Source organism: Patella vulgata, chromosome 3, assembly GCF_932274485.2.
Source record: "Patella vulgata chromosome 3, xgPatVulg1.2, whole genome shotgun sequence".
Taxonomy (NCBI): domain Eukaryota; kingdom Metazoa; phylum Mollusca; class Gastropoda; family Patellidae; genus Patella; species Patella vulgata.
The window spans coordinates 37728735-37751697 of record NC_065881.2 but is presented as its reverse complement, the minus strand read 5'-3'; the positions used below and the strand labels follow the sequence as shown (position 1 = coordinate 37751697).

At 34.2% G+C, this 22963-nt stretch overlaps 1 protein-coding gene across 1 annotated transcript; it reads right to left on the bottom strand.

Annotated features, from left to right (window-relative positions):
* Positions 1-374: 374 nt before the first annotated feature.
* On the bottom strand, positions 375-22413 carry LOC126814449 (E3 ubiquitin-protein ligase MYLIP). The gene is made up of 6 exons (XM_050539584.2): positions 22213-22413; positions 17896-18086; positions 9170-9565; positions 7909-8168; positions 6552-6727; positions 375-6209 (listed from the first exon to the last, which is right to left on the bottom strand). Exons 1-6 carry the CDS (start codon positions 22297-22299, stop codon positions 5970-5972), a joined length of 1350 nt encoding a protein of 449 aa, XP_050395541.1. The 5' UTR covers positions 22300-22413; the 3' UTR covers positions 375-5969.
* Positions 22414-22963: the final 550 nt, after the last annotated feature.

The following is a 22963-nucleotide window of genomic DNA, read 5'->3' as shown; positions in this document are numbered from 1 at the left end:
TGCCACTTTTTTGTCATGTGTTCCAAGGTGTGCCGTTGGCAAAAAAGGTTGAGAACCACTGGTGTAGCCAGTAGTGGATTGGAATTTTGTATGCACATGTCTGCATTGTCAAATGTTGATAAGTAAATTGTAATGTTACATTGGCAATTGTGTGTTATCCTTACTCAAATAAAAGCTTGAAAAGATTGGTTTTGCATCTTGTTACAAAGCAAGAAACAAAATTGATGCTGCCGAGGCAAAATTGTCTCTTTTGAGTCCTGGAGACATTGTGAACAATTATAAAATGATAATTTGCTATATATAGTATAACAACCCAGAAATTAATATTACTACATGCCATAAAACATAAAAAAAAACCACACACACACAACATAAAATTTAAGAAAGTTTTGTTTATTGATATGATCTTTTATGTACATAATGGATGAAAGACTTAGTTTTTTTCCACATATAATTATAAACAATTGTTGTAATAAGGTATTATCTCTTTAACCCATGATGACCTGTACCTTGTACAATGATGGGCAATGAAGAAAAGTGAAAGTATATCAAATCTTAGAAAACCTACAAATATTTGACCAATACCCTAACCATATCCCACTATTGGATCAAACTATTTCCTGCAAATATCATATTGTGCTAAAAGTCGAGTCAGTATTGCATCCTAATACATGTAGTACACAGTATGTATAAAAGGCACATTAAATGTTTGTTATGAAAGTCAAATAAAAAGTTGCTAATTACACAAAGTGATTACCCATGTGTTAAATTGTGACCAATGATTTATGTATATAATAAATACAATACATCGATGCTACATTTGATATTTCTACATGGCAAATGTCATTTAATAATATCAAATGTATTTAATAATTTAATTCAATTAATAACAAAACTCTTTATTATTAACAATGATAAAATGACTATTTAGTTTATGATATTTGTGGTTTAGACAAAGTCTAACAATAGGCATACTTATAACAATATTTTCAAAATTTGATATTTTATTTACAATTTCAGAAAGCAATAATTAGTTAGGTCTTTTTTTCACACCAATCTTCACAGAATGTACATTTTCTAGTTTATCTTTATGCAACATGCACATACCTAATTCCAATTAATTTTTTCGTATCAATCTTTCAGTCAACAATCAAGGTACATTAATGAAATTTGACTAATGTTTAAAATACCCTGTATACGATCAAGGCTACATTAAATTAACACGATTTTTATCAACTCGAGACCGGGAAGGCTACCAAACGAAAAGGTGTTTCAATTTCTCATAATATTAATAATTGCAATTTACATTGGTTATGACATAATAGATGCACATTACACACCCTATCAATCTAACTAATATTAAAATTACAATTTCATTTTGTTTATATTTCTGATTTTTACACTACATTGTAATCTGAACCACTTTCTGACTTCAAAGAGAATATGTCAGATGTGAATGTAGTTCATCAAAAATAAAACAAAATGTAATTGACATCTGATTTTAATTAAACTCATACCACTGCTACTTTCAAACAACAAAAAATTGACACCAACACTTTTTGTAACTCAAATAAATTATATTAACATACTATTCTATCCATCATCATTCAATTTATTATAATAAAACATTAATATATTTGAATAAACAGTAAGTGAATACTATTCATTCCCTGAGACAAAACTATATCGGTTAAACAACATGTACCCTTTTATTAGCAAACATAATAACAAATGCCCATAAACCCTTGCTACAGACCCATTTACCATACTATTTAACAATGGTGTCTTCCAAACTGAATTTCATTTCATAAAGCACATTCTCCTTTTGCTGTTGCAATTTATGTTGCCTATAAAACAACCTCTGTCATTTGTAGTTACTTAGAATGAATATATCTCTGGACTGAGGTCACACCTGGTTTCTTGTTGACAGAGATAAGCCCCCTAAAAATATGGCTTACTCTGCCGGTAAAGCTTTTATAGCAAGTACAGTAGAATCTGTATGAGCAGCCACTCCTATTCAGCGGCATCTCCTTGTAAGCGGTCACGATAAATTCCCCCCGTAAAAATTCTGTTGTCTCATCTCTTTATTCAACGGTCACTCCTCTAACATGGCCAGCGGTCACTATTTTACTAATAAATTCAACAAAACATCGCCCATTCAACGGCCATTGTTGAATGATACCATCTTGTCGTTCTTTGTAACACCCCCGCTAATCCCGTGAGTAGTAGTTAATTAACTGGACCCCCACTGATCAGGTAAAAAGAAATGTAACCAGCAGCTGCCAGACAGGACACTTTCGAGAGATGGATAGAGAACAAGCTAAAAAGAAAGCGATTTTTCGTACAATCAGGGGCCATAATTCAGGAAGTTACGGTCCGATATGCACGAATATCGAAAGTAACCGAGATCTTTGGATTATAAACTTACATTTCAAGTTTCAACAAAATCAGATAAAAATTGTGACCTCTATAGGGTCCACAACCTTGATATACCATATTTTTACGCTATTTGAGAACGAACGGCGGCCATTTTGTCTGTCAATTTTGGGCCGATTTTCACAAAATTCAAAATCAACTGTCCTTAGGGTGGAACGGTAATATAATAATACGTTTTTTTAAATCGGATAAAAATTATGACCTCTATAGGGTCCACAAGCTAAAAACACGATTTTTGGTACAATCAGGGGCCATAATTCAGGAAGTTACGGTCCGATATGCACGAATATCGAAAGGAACCGAGATCTTTGGGTTATAAACTTACATTTCAAGTTTCAACAAAATCGGATAAAAATTGTGACCTCTGTAGTGTCCACAACCTTGATATACCATATTTTTACGCTATTTGAGAACAAACGGCGGCCATTTTGTCTGTCAATTTTGGGCCGATTTTCACGAAATTCGAACTTAGCCATCTTTAGGGTGTAACGGTGATATAATAATACGTTTTTTTAAATCGGATAAAAATTATGACCTCTATAGGGTCCACAAGCTAAAAACACGATTTTTGGTACAATCATGGGCCATAATTCAGGAAGTTACAGTCCGATATGCGCGAATATCGAAAGGAACCGAGATCTTTGGCTTATAAACTTACATTTCAAGTTTCAACAAAATCGGATAAAAACTGTGACCTCTGTAGTGTCCACAACCTTGATATACCATATTTTTACGCTATTTGAGAACAAACGGTGGCCATTTTGTCTGTCAATTTTGGGCCGATTTTCACGAAATTCGAACTTAGCCATCTTTAGGGTGTAACAGTGATATAATAATACGTTTTTTTAAATCGGATAAAAATTATGACCTCTATAGGGTCCACAAGCTAAAAACGCGATTTTTGGTACAATCAGGGGCCATAATTCAGGAAGTTACGGTCCGATATGCGCAAATATCGAAAGGAACCGAGATCTTTGGGTTATATACTTACATTTTAAGTTTCAACAAAATAGGATAAAAATTGTGACCTCTATAGTGACCACAACATTGATATACCATATTTTTATGCTATTTGAGAACGAACGGCGGCCATTTTGTCTGTCAATTTCAGGCCGATTTTCACGAAATTCACACCCAGCCATCCTTACGGTCTAACGGTGATATAATAGAACGGTTTTTCAAATCGGATAAAAATTATGACCTCTATAGGGTCCACAAGCTAAAAACACGATTTTTGGTACAATCAGGGGCCATAATTCAGGAAGTTACAATCCGATATGCACGAATATCGAAAGGAACCGAGATCTTTGGATTATCAACTTAGATATCAAGTTTCAACAAAATCGGATAAAAATTGTGAGCTCTATAGTGTCCACAAGCTAAAAACATGATTTTTCGTACAAACAGGGGCCATAATCCATGAAGTTTCGATCCAATACATGCCAATATCGAAAGGAACCGAGATCTTTTGGAGATAAACCTATATTTCAAAATTCGTCAAAATCGGATAAGAATTGTGACCTGTAGAGTGTCCACAAACAAATTGTGGACGGACGGACAAGGGCGACGGCATAATACGTCCACATGAAAATGTGGGCGTATAAAAATACCAATCAACCCGGGATTATCTATTAATTAATCTTTTGTTTTATTAAACGACTAATATGATCATTGTTTTCACGCGTAACGACACATTATTTGATACTGATTGAATAAAATAAAAGAGTTTTGTCACGATCATCTAGTATCTCTTGCCACTTTATTGTTAAACAGACGTTTTAGCGCCTCCTATAATATTAGATACAGAGTTACACCTCCTGTAAATAGGTGATAAAATCAGTGGTGTTTTTTTGTTCATGTTCTTTTTTGATAAAATAAAATTAATTCATCGATTTTCTTCACAAAAATGGATAAATATTATCGAATGCATCACAATGGTAGACAGTAGTATCGAAGGTTGGTACAAAATGACAAGTTTACAGAAGTTATGTCCGAGATTTGAGTAAGAATTTTCGTTCGGCGCAAGATTCAGCGACGGTCAAATTTACCGCTTCCAATGCATCCAAGCGTAATATTTAATTTATGTCAGCACAAAAAGCACCAAGATTTTATTAAGAGGCCACTCCCGTTAAGCGGTCATTTGTGAAAATTCCCTTGGGTGGCTGCTTAATGCAGATTCTACTGTATAGGACATTTTTATTTTGTTGTACAGTAGTTTGTACAACTCATTAAATGGAATGTTATTTTCTAAAGCCAGTTTGCTGTGGTATATACTAGAACATGAAAATATTTTAAATATAATATTGTATCTCTGTACATGTATTTACATAACAATTACAACATTACAAACATGAACTTCTTTTAAACTTTTAAATATAAATTACATTTTATGACACAGCTTTTGCTATGCAGGAGTTGGGTATTTTATGAAAATATATGTCTGCAAAATGTTAAATTATTATCACAATTTAAAGACCTGACTATTCGTATACATTTTGAATGGAATGTAATTTATCTTCAGTTTGACACTGTGCCTATATGAAAACAGGTAAGCATCTGATAATAGTCTTCTTAAATTATGTCCTATCAATCTATCATTAAAGAAATTGTTATTCCAAAATATTGAAATACATATTGAGAATTTCATTCTTTGTACAAATAAAATGTTGTGTTACAAACAATTCTTAGAACAGTAATTCAGTGTCAAACTTTTGATATTTTTCATATATTAAAACAAAACCTTTTTTGCTTAAAACTTCTATATTGACAATGTATGAATATATACACATATGAAGTAAGATGAATATGAGATCCGACTCTATTATATAGAGATAATAATTGATAAATAAAAAAAAAATGAAATATTTACTTAATATTGAACGACTATGACTAAAAATTATGACAGGAAATATTAATTCAAATTTTGACTATCAGAGTAAGATATTCAAAGTTATGTTTATATTATCCCCATTAATGTTACAGAATGTTTTATTGAAAAATTAACACCATGTCTTTCAATAATTCAACACAGACACAGATGTTACGCTAACCCTCCATGAATTGAAGAATTCTATTTTCCAAATGCAATCACTAGAAAACTTAAAATTTTATGTTAAAAAAAGAAATTATAAATTTTGGAATTCTTAAGAAATGGAACCTGTAATTTTGAATTCATGAATTCACTCGATTGTAGCATTAGTAAAAATTTGTTTTGATATGAAACATTAAATGTAAGTAAAAGACAAATAGTTCAAACCGAACTGTTTAAATATATAGGCTGGTTGGTTAGTGTTAAATTACTTACACTATCTTTTTTTAAAATAAATTAATAACATTTAAATAAATAACATCAGCTTTTTTTTTTCAGGACAGAAAAGCGTACTGAAAATAACTCTTTAAGACACTTCTTTTTTTTTGATATGAAGAGGGAATATTTGACATGTGATTAATTTAAATATAAACAATGTGGAGAACATTTGGTATGAGTAATAAATGGATGGCAAGGAACAAGTTTGATGAAAGCTCAATACAAATCAAGTTTCATTACTAGCAATGTCAATATTTCTACTTTCTTCTCCCTGAATTCCAGGAATGTATACACGCTGCACTTTTTCAATTTTACTTCGACACAATGGACACTCTTGTAATTGTTCAGCACACATCTGACAACAAATAACATGACCACATGGACACAATGCTGTTTGTATTGAACTGTCTCTACAAACTAAACATGTAAATCCTTCCTCTAAACATTGGATTTTCTTCTTTAAAATCTGAAATAATAAATTAATATACAATTTATTTCATTTAAAATTGGATACACATGGTTTACTTTCAGAAATAAACATAAGCTATGTCGTGAATAATACAGTTGGGAATTCACAAAGTATTCAGGTGTGCCATACCACCTTATAAAACAATCTTAAATCGGTAAAAATGGTCCCGAAGAACAGATTAGAGTCAGTCAGAAAGACACTGAAACTGTTATAGAATAATTTTGAGGTCAAAGTTAACTGTTAGTTGCGTTAAAAACTTGATTGTAGTTGCCGTTAGGGTAACTGACTCGGGGTGATTACTGTACCGTCAGGTTAATCACTACAAATTGTAACACTTACCTCGCATTCTGATATATCTGATACATTGCTGTGTGTTATTTTATCACTTTCTATTGATAATGATTTATGTTGAACTGATGTAGAAGATGGAACTTTATGGTTGGTGTGTAAAATTCGTCGAGCATGATCATAAGCTTCACGACAGGTTCGACGAATATCAAATACATACTTCTTTCCTGAAAATATAAAGATATGTTGCTTAGATTTATTTGAAGACATTGTACTCATACAGGATGATAGAACTATACACAAAAAAAAAGAAATGTTAACATCTGGCAAACAGACAGAAAGTAACAAAGATAATGAAACATTTATAATACATTAAAATCTGATTAAGAGTAACAACTCATTAAGTAATTATCAGAAAACCATTAGAATTTGTTTGGTTTTATAAAGTTCTGTCCCATGCTAATGTTTAGTATACAAAACTTTTAACATTCATTGAAAATCAATATACTTTCGTCTCAAGACCTTAAACTCTGTGTACCAATCTGAAGTCAATCGGATGATAACTTTAGCCTCTAGAGCGTCACAAGATTTTTCAAAGTGATCAAGGGCCATAACTCTGGCAGTAATTATCTGAAATCGTTGAAAATCAATATGATTCTTCATCTCATGACCTCAAACACTGTGTATAAATTTAAAGTCAATCGGATAATAATTTTAGCCTCTACAGCGTCCACAAGATTTTTCAAAGTGATCAAGGGCCATAACTCTGGTAGTAATTATCCGAAATCGTTGAAAATCAATATGATTCATTGATTCTTCATCTCATGACCTCAAACACTGTGTATAAATTTAAAGTCAATCGGATAATAATTTTAGCCTCTACAGCATCCACAAGATTTTTCAAAGTGATCAAGGGTCATAACTCTGGCAGTAATTATCGGAAATCACTGAAAATCAATAGGCTTCTTCATCTCATGACCTTAAACACTGTGTATAAATTTAAAGTCAATCGGATATTAACTTGAGCCTCTGGAGCGTCCACAAGATTTTTTGAAGTGATCAAGGGCCATAACTCTGGCAGTAATGATCGGAAATCGCTGAAAATCAATAGGATTCTTCGTCTCATGACCTTAAACACTTGTGTATAAATTTAAAGTCAATCGGATATTAACTTTAGCCTCTAGACGGACGGACGGGGGCGATGACAATATATGACCACATTTCAATGTGGGCGTATAAAAAATAATAATCACTGACAAGCTAACAGGCCAGGTGTGGTGATAGTCAGTCCCCAATCTGCTGTTTCACGAAAGTTTCAAGTAATCATTGTTACATGTAAATCTATTTTGTTGTGTTTACAACCAAATAGATATGTTTTATTCCTAATTTAAGACAAAATTATTCTTACCTAGATCTGTATTTTCATTAAACAGAGAAGCTAAGGTTCCTTTTAGATCTCTACTAAACTGTGTAGACACATCATTTCTAACAGTATCACATCTAAAGAAAGAATGCATCTCTGTCACACTTCTGTAGAGCGCATTAGCAGCTTTACGACTGACTAGTTTAAACCCCATTGTATTTTTAGGATCTCCATCTGCATTATATATTTTTAACACAACAGATCTATCCATATAGGTAGCCATCTGTATTAATGGATATGGAACACTGAAATTAAAAAGATACAGAATAAAGAATAATTCACAGCATATAAAGTCCATTAGTTTCATCATTTAATAACCTGATAACCTGGCAGATACTCACTTGGGGAGGAAGGGTGTAAAAGTGGGGGGTGGACTGTTTCTCACATACTGGCTGGAGATCAACTGTGTTTCTAATGTTTTATGTGTGTTTTTGTGTCATATATTCGTAAGTGTCCGTACAACACTTTAATTGGTATGCCCCTTTTTGTTGTTATATACAGTGTAAATTAAGGTTCAAGATAAAAACTTACAGGGGTTCCTTATCACTTTAACATCTAATCTAACCGCAGATACAGGTTTTATTGTCATAAATGTTTATATTTCCCAGGTTTTTGACTTCAATTAATATATCTGAACAACAATGTCTTTTTTCTGGTCCCGTACAACACACAGCATAGTTTTTAATCTTAAGTCATCTTACATTTTATGTTCATTAATTCCAATAAGATAATAGTATACATTGATAAACTGTCTATATACAAAAATATAATTATTGAATATGTAGTAATTTTGTTTAGAATTATCTAATACAACTTTGTGAATGTCCCGTACAACACACATGGCATCGCCCTGCAGGTTATACATCTGTCTAAACATGTACCATATTAGTTCCAAAACAACCTGGTTAGTGTCAAATTAAACCACATTTCTATCTCTATATAACTGGTTATCCGCGCATATTTGTACTGAGTAAGGAAGTATTGATTAATGATGAGCTACATGTAAAACTTTTGCCTTAAATTATCAGAGAGAAATGGATTGTATTAGCCTTTGACCACCAGGCTCACAGTAACGCCTATAGATACTCCACATTGTTTTCATGTCTAATAGTATACTCATGATTTATAAGGTAAATGTACATGCATGACAGACACTTCAACATCACCTTTTTTTTTCATTTTCATGTTTTTCGTATAATCCCCTCTGACTATACAATTATAATAATAAATATATATCATATCTTACGTTTGCGTAGTATGATGTGTTAAGTTATGTACAAAGAAACCTCCTGGACCCACGCCAATCTTTATGTCATCACCATTCCCATTTCTTGCAAAGTGGGTTTCCATCCCATAGTTTTCTAGTTCGGCTGCTTCTTGTAAAAGCTGATATTCTGCTGTAGGTTGAGACGTTCCACACAATCCTGTATGCTCCTCAAAAACTCTATGGACATTATCGGCTGTAAATTCACAAATTCCCCGAAAGAGTTCCTTGTATTTGTTCAGTTGATAAGAATTGTTATTTTGATCCCCAAATTCTGCTTGTGCCATTAATGCTATCATGTTAATTGCTTTGTTTTCATTTTCCACTTCCAACACTTTGTTGTGAAGTTCTTGTTTAACTTGGAGATAAAACTGATGTCTGGAACAAGAAAATTGATACAAGAATGGATATCATATTTAAAATAACTGTAGATTCTTCTAAGTACTGAAAATCCTAGCACTGACCTACTGATATTAAGTATTTAATTTGAACAAGTAACAATATAATTTCATAGGTGGTCAAAAATGATCAATTATCTCATGCAAACTCAAATATTAACAAAAAGCTTTTTCTTATGACTTTAGAAATTTTTCCACCACTCAGATTACATTGTAGCTGTAAGCTTACAGTACAGTGAATATCTAAATTATCTCAGGTCAGGTATATTGCACAAGTATAGTGTAAAACATATACCAGCATTATCATATACAGGAAATTGTTGAAATTCAATAGGTTCCTTAAAATCATTAATCTGAACAATGCACATCCAACAAAGAACCATTGGACAGGGGTAACCACAATCTACAACCACATTTCAATCTGGGGGTATAAAAGTTGCATGAATAACTTTGTCCTGTACCATGTTCACAAGCTTCGTAAGTCAAAATATGAGCGAAAAAATAAATAATGACAAAACACTTTTGAAATTTACTTTCAGCAAATTTTGAAATTCGATAGGGTTCCTCTTCATATACCCTAATGAACAATCCCACTGAGTTTTCAAAGATAGGTTGCCAGGCAACGAAACATATACCCACAGCAGGTTTCACAAGGTTCTACGAACTGAAACAAGGGCCTTAACTCTGGAAGTAATTTACAGAAAATTTTGAAATTTGATAAAAATTTCATACAAATCGGATGATAACTTTGTCATTTGAACGTTCATAAGGTTCACAAAGTAAAACAAGGGTCATAACTCTAGAGATAATTGACGGAAATTGCTGAAATTAATTCAATAGACCTCGGTTTCACAAATTTAAATGATGCATATAAATTTCATACATATTGGATCATAACTTTCATCAATCGAGCATTAACAAGGTTGAACAAAGTGAAACAACGACCATAACTTGAAAAGTAATTATTGTAAATTGCTGAAATTCTATAAGCTTCGTAGTTTCACTAATCTAAATGATGCTGATAAGTTTTGGCGTTCAACAAAGTGAAACGAGGGCCATAACTCTAGAGGTAATTAACAGAAATTGCTGAAATTCAATAGGTTTCTTCGTTTCCCTAATTTAAATATTGCATATAAATTTCACAAAGATCAGATGTTAACTTTTGGCATTAGAGCGTTCACAATGTTTAACAAAGTGAAACAAGGGCCATTACTCTAGACGTAATAAACGGAAATGCAAACAACATATATCAATTTTAAAACAACTGGATGATAACTTTTGGCGTTAGAGCGTTCACAAGAAATTGTAGACGGACCGACAGACGGGGGCGACAAAAATATACACCCACATTTTCATGTGGGCGTATCAAAATGATATCAATAACTTTGTCTGGTATTGAGATTTGAGCATAAATCGGGAGAGAACTCAAATATTTGTGAAGAAAAACATTGTGATCCAAATCAACAATCCCTTCAAATTAAAACCAGCGGCTGCCAGGCAGGATACGCCCACATTTTCGAGAGATGGATAGAAAACAAGCTAAAACAAAAGTGATTTTTCCTACAATCAAGGGCCATAATTCAGGAAATTAAAATTCGATATGCGCAAATATCGAAATATAAACTTACATTTCAAGTTTCAACATAATCGGATAAAAATTGTGACCTCTATAGGGTCCACAAGCTAAAAACGTGATTTTTAGTACAATCAGGGGCCATAATCCATGAAGTTACAGTATGATACATGCCAATACCGAAAGGAACCAAGAACTTAGGAGGATAAAGCTATATTTCAAGTTTCTTTGACGGACAGGGGCGACGACAATTTCGTTAAGATCCGATATGAGACAATATCGAAAGGAACCAAGATCTTTAGGTTATAAACATGCATTTCAAGTTTCATCAAAATCAAATTAAAATTGTGACCTATACTGGGTCCACAACCTTGATATACCATATTTTTACACCATTTGTGTACAAACAGCGGCCATTTTGTCCGCCAATTTTGGGCCGATTTTCCCGAAATTCGAACTCAACCTTCATTACAGTGTAATGGTGATATAATCAAACGTTTTTTTAAAATCGGATAATAATTATGACCTACAGAGGCGATTTTGCGTACAAGCAGGGGCCATAATTCAGGAAATTACTATCCGATATGCACAAATATCGAAAGGAACCATGATCTTTAGGTTATAAATATACATTTCAAGTTCCATCAAAATCGAATTAAAATTGTGACCTATACTGGGTCCACAACCTTGATTTACCATATTTTTACACTATTCGCGTACAAACGGCAGCCATTTTGTCCAGCAATTTTGGTCCGATTTTCACAAAATTCGAACTCAACCTTCCTTAGGCTGTAACGGTGATATAATAAAACGTTTTTTTAAATCGGATAAAAATTATGACCATTATAGGGTCCACAAGCTAAAAAAGTGATTTTTCGTACAATCAGGGGCCATAATTCAGGAAGTTAAGGTCCGATATGCACAAATATCGAAAGGAACTGAGATCTTTGGGTTATAAACTTACATTTCAAGTTTCAACAAAATCGGATAAAAATTGTGACATCTATAGGGTCCACAAGCTAAAAACATGATTTTTGGTACAAACAGGGGCCATAATCCATGAAGTTTCGATCCGATACGGAGGCAGACCACCATTAATTTCCCCATTGACTTCAATGTTAATTCTGGCCTCTTTGCCCACCTCCATTTTTTCCCCAAATTTTCGTTGGGTTGAATGCTTTTCACTACAGACAGAGGAACAAATGGTCATGTCTTTGCACTAAAATTTGTATGAGGTTGACCACCAAAATTTTGAGGTACACAAACTTGAAGAAGCATACTAAAAACATGTAACTAGTTGCCGTACATATCGCCGTAGCTAACCTGATAACCCTCTTATCCTTCCGCCTCAAAATCATGAATATTTACCAAAACCTGGCAGAAAATGTTAATTCAAACCCTCTTCGTCCATTCTAGATCAAAAAATCAACACAAATGGGCATGCAAAAGGGGAGAAAAGAGAGAGAGAGAGAATTGCTATAAATAGACGAACTACAATTCGTGGGTACCGAGATGATGAAATTTAATGGTGGTCTGCCTCCTATACATGCCAATATCGAAAGCAGCCGAGATCTTGTTGGGATAAACCTATATTGTGATCTGTAGAGAGGCCACAAACAAATTGTGGACGGACGGACGGACGTCCAGACGGACAGGGGCGACGACAATATACGTCCACATGAAAATGTGGGCGTATAAAAAGAGAACATCCACACAAGAACTCTGGTGTGTAGAGTGTTCACAAGAAAAGTCAATCGGATGATAAATGCAGGTGACGACAATACATGTACATCCAAATTAAATGTATTACTATTAACTGTAAAAATTGGTGCTCTGATATTAATATTGCTCTTTTCTTTCTAATGCCCATGTACTTTCAAGTTAATCATGCTCATTCTTGGGAACAAAACCATGTAGGTAATCTGACATTGCAGAAAAGAAATTGTAAAGTCCAATGTACGATTTGAAATTTTAAAAACAAATAGGCTAATCGTGTGCTACATTTAGTAGAGTTTCATATCCTGACTGGAGATTTGACCTCATTTATGAAGTAGATTGTACACTTCAAGATTAACAATAACATTGATCTTTATATATATGTATGCTGTACTCTAACTACACTCAACTTTATCTAAATATGGAGTACAGTAGAAGTAATTATACAATGTCAATAACCCGTTTGTAAATGTACAACTATGCCTGTGCAAATAACAAAGACAGGTTGACAGGCAACGAAACATACACCCACAGCAGCTAAATCGTCCGGGCGGTCGACAAGGGTTGTCGCATATTTATTCCTTAGTAGGTAATTGGGGGCCTTTACAAGACAGTTCCATACTGATCAGATTATAATTTTTGCCGTTTGAGGCTTGAGGTTTCACAAGGTTCTACAAACTGAAACAAGGGCCTCAACTCTGGAAGTAATCTACAGAAATTGTTGAAATTTGACAGGCTTTTTCGTTTTACTAATTTAAATAATGCATATAAATTTCATACTGATCAGATGATCACTTTTGTCATTCAAATGTTCACAAAGTTCACAACTGCCATAACTCTAGAAATTATTGTTGGAAATTGCTGAAATTCAATAGACCTATGTTTCACAAATTAAAATGATGCATATAAATTTCATACATATCGGTTGATAACTTTCATCAATCGAGCATTAACAAGGTTGAACAAAGTGAAACAAGGGTCATAACTCTAGAAGTAATAAACGGAAATTGCTGAAATTCAATAAGATTCTTCTCTTTACTAATTTAAATGACGCATGCAAATTTCATACAGATCGGCAGATAACTTTTGATGTTAGAGCATTCACAAGGTTCAATAAAGTGAAACAAGGGCCATAACTCTAGACATAATAAACAGAAATTGCTGAAATTCAATAGGCTTCTTCGTTTCACTAATTTAAATAATGCATATAAATTTCAGAAAGATTGGATGATAACTTTTGGTGTTAGAGCGTCCACAAGGTTCAATAAAGTGAAATAAGGACCATAACTCTAGACGTAATGAACATAAATTATTGAAATTAAATAGCCTTCTTTGTTTCAGTAATTTAAATCATGCATATAAATTTCACAAAGATTGGGTGATAACTTTTGGTGTTAGAGCATTCACAAGGTTCAATAAAGTGAAACATGGGCCATATATACTATTAAAAAAAAGTAGGGGATATTTGATTTTTAAGTGTTATTAAAGTCACCTAATGAAACTGACGAAGAAACAAATGACAAAATGAAATGAAGTTCACATTCATCGATTTATTCCAAATGATCGTTAGACTAAGTAAGGCACAGACTGACCATTATAAGGGTAAAATGATACCCGGGGTCAAACAGCAAAGTTACCACAGCATCACAACCAAGTCAGTAACGGGTAAATCCTCCTCTGTTTGCCAAACAAGCATTGATCCGACGTGGCATACTCCTAATGAGACGTCTAAGGTCATTTTGGTCCAGATTGTCCCATTCCTGTTGCAACGCAGCAGCAAGTTCTTGGACATTGGCAGGACGTTGTTGACGTAACCTCTGTCCAAGCATGTCCCAGACATGCTCGATGGGGGAGAGGTCGGGACTCAGTGCTGGCCAAGGTAATGTGGTGATGTTCTGTTGTTGGAGGTAACCTGTAACGATCCTGGCCCTGTGACATCTTGCGTTGTCATCCTGGAAGATGAAACGGCGGCCATGACGTCGTGCGAACGGCACAACATGGACTGCCAAGATGTTGTCCCGGTAGTACTGGCCTGTAACACGCCCTGCAACAACATGTAAAGCTGTTCTTCCAGCAACAGTGATGCCTCCCCACACCATAACAGAACCACCCCCAAATCGATCATGTCTGATGACGTTAACGTCTTGGAAGCGCGCGTTTCGACGACGCCACACCCTCCTACGTCTGTCCAAAAAATCAACAGTGAACCTTGACTCATCTGAAAACATCACATTGCTCCAGCGTCGATTATCCCAGTGTTGACGATCCCTACACCAACGACGTCTTGCCTGAATGTGATGATCTCTCAAACAAGGGATCACGCGAGGACGTCGGGTGCGAAGGTGACCCCTATGCAGTCGATTCCGAATCGTCTGGCCACTCACTCTCACACCAGTGTCTGTTTGAAGACGAGCGCTGATCTGATTTGCTGTGATGACACTATTTCTCAAGGCCAAGGTACGGATAAATCAATCCTGGGCTTGAGTTGTCGCCCTTGGTCGACCTGAGCGTGGTCTGTCCTGTACAGATTGTGTATCACGGTATCTGGACCATAGCCTGCTTATGACAGACTGAGAAACATTCATCGTCCGCGCCACAACCGCCTGTGTTGTGCCGATCTGTAGCATGTCAAGGGCACGTAACCTTTCATTTTGGGTAAGCCGACGCATATCAAAATTTGTTTTCTGGTCACTAAAACAATTAAACTGATGTTTCCACCCTGGAATTCAATGCCACAATGACTGTAACATTCAAAGTCAGAGTCGTGCAAATCTTGGGTTGGACCCCCATGATGATCCCAAGCATCACCTGCATTCCATGCGGTAGCTATTGGTGCGTTTGGGCGTCACATGTAACTGGAAATGTTTCTTCTGTTAGGTTCTATAGTGACTTTTTTCGTAGTCATTTGCATATTTTAGTATTATGCCCCCAAAATCAAATATCCCCTACTTTTTTTGAATAGTATAACTCTAGACGTAATAAACGAAAATCGCTGAAATTCAATAGGATTCTTCGTTTCACTAATTTAAATAATGCATATAAATTATTATAAATTTCAGAAAGATTGGATGATAACTTTTGATGTTAGAGCGTTCACAAGGTTCAACAAAGTGAAACAAGGGCCATAACTCTAGATGTAATAAATGGAAATTATTGAAATTAAATAGGTTTCTTCATCCAAAAATGCAAACAACATTTATCAATTTTAAAACAACTGGATGACGATGGATGGACGGACGGAATGGGGGGCGACGGCAATATACGTCCACATTTCTATGTGGGCGTATAAAAACAAGCCAACAGTGAGGCTGATGTCCCCTGCCGAAATCCCCAAATAAATAGATGACACATATTAATTAAACGCACATCTATTTTTTTTCCAAAGTATCAAGCAATCAAACTGATTATCAACTATACACTAAGTTTCATCACTCTCTATCAGATAGAAGAATCAAAGTTATCTTGTCCCAAAGCAGGAAATTGCTTATCTCTGCTTAGCTTTAGCTCGATATGTTAATCATTGAACTCAGTCAAGACGAACATCTACATCAAGTTTAAACATTCTAGCTCAATTAGAAGAAGAGTTTGACCAATCAAAATGCTTATTGCTCGTTAACCTAAGCAGAAAATTCTCATCATCGAACTTAGTCAAGGTATTGATGTAATGAAACTATACACCAAGTTTCATCACTCTCACTTAATTAGAACTAAAGTTATCGTGTTCCAAAGCATCAACCAATCAAATTGCTTATCTCTGCTTACCCTAAGCAGAAAATGCTGATCTTCGCACTCCATCAAGGCATTGACCTCATAAACCCCTACACCAAGTTTGAACATTCTAGCTCAATTATAAGGAGGGTTCTCTGTTCCAAAGTCTCGGCCAATCAAATTGCTTATCGCTCTGCTTACCCTGAGCAGAAAATGCTCATCATCGAACTTAGTCAAGGTATTGATGTAATGAAACTATACACCAAGTTTCATCATTCTCACTTAATTGGAACTAAAGTTATCGTGTCCCAAAGCATCAACCAATCAAATTGCTTATCTTTGCTTACCCTAAGCAGAAAATGCTTATCTTCACACTCCATCAAGGCATTGACCTAATAAACACCTACACCAAGTTTGAACATTCTAGCTCAATTAGAAGGAGGGTTATTGTGTTCCAAAGTCTCGGCCAATCAAATTGCTTATCACTCTGCTTACCCTGAGCAAAAAATGCTCATCATCGAACTTAGTCAAGGTATTGATGTAATGAAACTATACACCAAGTTCATCACTCTCACTTAATTGGAACTAAAGTTATCGTGTCCCAAAGCATCAACCAATCAAATTGCTTATCTTTGCTTATCCTTTGCTTATCCTAAGCAGAAAATGCTTATCTTCACACTCCATCAAGGCATTGACCTAATAAACACCTACACCAAGTTTGAACATTCTAGCTCAATTAGAAGGAGGGTTATTGAGTTCCAAAGTCTCGGCCAATCAAATTGCTTATCGCTCTGCTTACCCTGAGCAAAAAATGCTCATCATCGAACTTAGTCAAGGTATTGATGTAATGAAACTATACACCAAGTTTCATCATTCTCACTTAATTGGAACTAAAGTTATCGTGTCCCAAAGCATCAACCAATCAAATTGCTTATCTTTGCTTATCCTTCACTTATCCTAAGCAGAAAATGCTTATCTTCACACTCCATCAAGGCATTGACCTAATAAACACCTACAACAAGTTTGAACATTCTAGCTCAATTAGAAGGAGGGTTATTGTGTTCCAAAGTCTCGGCCAATCAAATTGCTTATCGCTCTGCTTACCCTGAGCAGAAAATGCTCATTATCGAACTTAGTCAAGGTATTAACAAAGAAGACAACCCTTTGCAAAAAAAATTCTTTTCCCATGCTTAATTCACTTAACCTGTTTACACTTAATATTCGAAATATACATTTGTACATAGACAGGTACATGTAACTTTACATATGTAGTTCAATTTCTGCAACCAAACTCTATTATCTATTATAATTACCTTGTTGATTCTTGAAGAATATAGTGTGGTTTTACAAAAAACTTCACCCTTATCTGAAGTTGGTATGGTGGTGGTCCAGACAGCTGATCATCAATCCGGTTTCGAAGATTTAACCATAAATTTTCACTTTTACTGCCTTTATACATTAATCCAAAGTAATCTACTTCTATTATGTCTAACTGTTCACATATCTGAAAATACATTAATTATACATTTACATATAAATTTCATTTTGACATACATGTACTTTTAATATTTGCATTTGTCAGACTGTGTCTCCTTTTTTCTCCTGGACAAAATAAAAATTTTCCAGTCAGTGATTCAATCCAAAACACTGCTTGGATAATTTCTTACTTCGCTTTGAAATGATAAATTTTAAGTTTATCTCTTTACATCACTTAATAAAAATGTCTACTGTTTTTATGTCAGACTCAGAAGCTTCCTTGAGCTGCATTTTCACTTCCTCAATGGTTAAAGGTTTTGAATGGCATAAAGCCACAATCTTATAACATCAACTTACTAACTACTGTTCAAAATTAAATGAACTTTAAAAGTAACTAAATACAAGATTTTTTTGATTTACATTTACAACTGATGGCTCAACACATTACACTACTAATGAGATTAAGTTTAATGACTTAACAAAGTTATAAATAATAAAATTAAATATAAACACGCTTCTGGCTTCTGCTTAAAATAATTAAAGTAAATAAATAAAAATGTAAAGTTTTTCAGATTTAAATTTACAACTACATGTAGTATTGATGGCTTAGCAAGTTAGCATATTACAGTAACCTGTCTACCTATTAAATTTCAAACTGACAAACTGAAAGAATAACAAAATGCTTTGTATTATTTATACAATATTATTGGGCACTGTTTTCAAGACGGTGGAGTTCAAGCAAATGTAAATTCATTGCCTGAACCCTTCTACAATCCTGTCACAATGTGTGTTTTAGTTTTATTTAACAAGTTTAAGAGCTTAATGCAAACCATATAATATGTGTAGTTCACCTGAGCAATATCAAACTAAACAGATCAATAGTCTACTCAGCAGAACTGTAAAATGAGGACCTTTTTTAAATAATGGTATATATTTTAATTCAATAATGTCTACAATCTGCCTGTAAATTAGACAGGTAGTGTATGTTTAATTGGAAGGTACATGTGGTGTAATTAAATGTATTTTAACTGTCAACATTAGTCATGAATATAAAAATAACTTTTCAAACCAAAAATTAAGTAAGTCATAGAATGTAAGTAGCTTGCTTAAAATCTATTAGATGCCTTCATTTATGGATGCAACCATTACTCTTATACTATTAGTAATAGGATTTTTTGTGTTATAAAAAAATAAAAAGTTTAATTCAATCAAATCTTTTGACACGTAAAAAGGTCATTGTACTAACAGAAAGTACTCCAATTTTAAAATTATTCAAGTTAAATTTAGGCTTGCAACATTATACCCGGATCATTGATACAAAAAATGTGACAGATCATAGTTGAATTCTGATAAGAAGCATTATCACTTATAGCAATAAAATAAATGTAATTAATTTGATATAATTTTAATGTAATATTCAAAATTGCCCTATATAACCTAGATTTTAATGTTTATGACTCAAAAGTTTACATTCAATCAGTTGATTGTGTATAATAGTATAATCCTTTTTTATATAAAAGTAATAATAATGAAGTTCAAAACACAAATTCCTCATAAACTATACCTTATTTTGCCATATCATTGAAAGGAAATGAGGTTTAATGTTCTACTGTTCTGCTCTGACTGAGCTAATGAAGACGGGCATACGCCATACAGTGGGCCATGAGCGAAATTTTACCCAGACAGCGTAGCTACAACCTACTCTTATATCGAATTCCATTTGCCAAGGGATATTTTACTTGGACATCAATGTGTACACGGGACCTTGGTTTGTATGAGTAAATGTAAAACCAAAAACATCTGATAGAGGTCTACATACATGTAGCTACACATTACACAAGCCAATAATAACGAACCCCTGATAAACTTATCATATTCAAAATATATCTGGACTCACTTAAGAGTGGTTTACTTAGAAATATTGTATGGTTTTTTCAGGAGCATGCACAAACTCCTTGAAAACCACTAAAATTTCATGAATTGTAAATTGATACTGTCCCAGGTTTGATTGATCCCAGTGTTCAGGCTATTAAGGCACAGGCCAACTCTTGCTTGGTTCAATAAATCCTCTGCTGGTACAGTACTAGTAGAGCTCTGATATAAGCAATGGGTTGGATGACAGCTTGAAATTGCTTATATCCGAATTTGCTTATATCAGAGCAAAGTCTAAATTACTTATTTTATGGGTTTTCTTGGTAAATTAAAATATAAAATAAAGTGAAAATTTTATAGTATGGAAGATTAAATAGGCCTATAGTTAGCTGTTGTTTTGATCACTGTTGACATTCAGGGGATGTAGCTCGTCGACGTGTGTTCTCTAAGTATCAGAAATGAATACAGATTCTTGGAATGGATCTTCAACACTTATTTCAGGAGCAAATAACAGCAACAATTAAACAACTTATAATTTTCTATAAATCGGACCTCCAACTAGTACATAAGTTCCCTAAACTGGTCTCTCCAACTAATGATTCATCTTACGAACATTTGTCTTTTTATATAAATTATTTAATATAAAAGGAGTTGATATAAACATTATTGAAGGATTAAGTCTTAAACATACATTATGCAAGAGCTAAATCTGCCTATTGCAGGTCTTTCTTTATGCTTGAAATGTTATCTAAATTATTAATAGACATTATAAATTAATGTATCCAGACCATAATTAACTGTCGATGTCATCGCTAGCCTGCGATATTTACTGGATTAGGATCATTCATGATTAAATAAAAAAAATGGATAATCGAGAAGTGACTATATTTATCGAACCGAGTCACCAACTTTAGTAATGGCAATGGTGATCGAGGCTAGGCCAAAAATTCAATCGCTAAATTCTTGGTTCAGAGTGGATCAATTTGACAGAAATTTTCAGCAAATTCCCTTTACTACATTGTCTAGTTTTTAACTATTATATAGTGAGAACTGCCAGCTCTTTATCTAATCTCCCATAATGTGTCTTTAAGGCATTTAAAACAATATAATACCACTAATACTAGAGGTTACTTGGTAACAATAAACAATAAATAATAATTCTATATTAAACTTAATACATGCCTGTGTAATAGGCCCAATGAAATATTTTGGCCTAGGACCCCACAAAACCTTAATTTGGCCCTGTCAATGTTGGCAGTGCGGTACCCCATGGGGGTCAAGCATGGAAAGCAGCTAGTCATTCCTATGGACTAAAATACAGGGGTCCTGCATACAACTATAAGTAAAAGAACCCATGACAGTTGGAATCCAATTGCTGTCCTGCCAAAATTTCCCTCACAATCAATATAGTATAGCACACCTATGCCAGCCTTTATTACCCAGGAGGGTGCAGAATACAGGAGTTAAACCTCATTTTCATTCATTCATTAAGTTGTGTCTTAAGCTACTTTCACAACAATATATCTGTACGAAAGTGACAGGCCTATGGCTATATTTTGTATTATGTTAGGCCTATAAGGCCTATTTCAATATTTGTCTTAAATTTAAAAAAAAAATACTATTTAAGAATTTGTTATATTATTTTAAATACATCTCATTGTGTTAAGTAGCTATTTCAGAAAGCCCACTGACCCGTGATAAACTCAATAATATGTCTATGATAAATAATACTAATACCTCCGAGTATCGCGATTTAAGTTGGACTTTGGACCCTGGTCCGGCCATTTTGCCAGCTGATCGACGAACAGCTGAGAAGAGACCATGATATTGCATCGCAAAAATAATAAGAAAACAAAAATTGTCACACAAAAAATCTACTTCACAGCCAGTTTGTAAATAATACAACAGCTGATTGTCATTTAACGTGAAAGTATTCTCTTTTGCAACCCATTAATTAATTCACATGTAGGTCTATAGTGACACTAGGGCCTAGTGTTAAAACAAAAACTGTCGTAGTCGAGAAATAGACTGATTCGATGTCAATATGAACAAAACATTATAAATCTACATCTCGCCGGGGGCAATAGAAAGAAATCAAATGATCATAACAGTTTATAAACAGTAAAAAAAAAACCCCAAACCAAATACTGTTTGTCAACTGAGAAGTAAACTTCATTAAAAAAGGAATCTGTAAGTGTCATTCAATTGGTGAATCTATATTTTCCGCTAAAACTAAAATAAATAAAATCGGTCAGGTATCATACTGCGCCAGCCTACTTTACCTTATCCAGACACTCTTGGCCATTAGCTTTTGGATCCACTTCTACCCCTAAGATAAGGGAATTGGGCTGAGAAACGTAGCACCACATTGTTTCATATCACGGGCAGTTGTTGTACGCTTTTCGTCTTATTTATTAAATCGTAATCTTTACTATGATGATTCTGAAAAGTCAATTTCACTCTGTTGTGAAGTGTCATGTACCAATCACGTGGACCTAAAACTTCCACCAATACAAAAAGAGGAGCTACGATCTCAGCCAATTAAATTCACCAGGGGCGTGGCATAATCCCCAACCAGAACAATAACATTGCCGCATGGGATTACGCCTGGATAACCGAGGCTATCTTCCTCGTTCCTGATCCCACTGATCAGCAGTGAATTTTCGCGAGGCCGCTATAATCACTGATAAGGATGACATCGATGCGATTTAATGAGCCAGAAATATTAACTTTTTTCCTGCGACATATTAAATTCTAAAACATTTTTTTTTATGTATTGGAAAAATAAATAAAGGGGTTTGACGTATTTGTAGGTAAAAAATATTTCATATTTACTTTTAGTGAAAATGGGTATTAAAATGACTAAAAGGCAGCATTCCGCCCGAAGCAGTAACGTCATATTATGTAAACAATGCACGCGCCATTCAGCCAATGATTGACCCCGCGTGCTGTGACGGCACGTGTTAAGGCAGTCATCTTTGACAGAGATATTACTACTCGTAATTCTCTGTGAAACAGATCGGTTTCTGATGC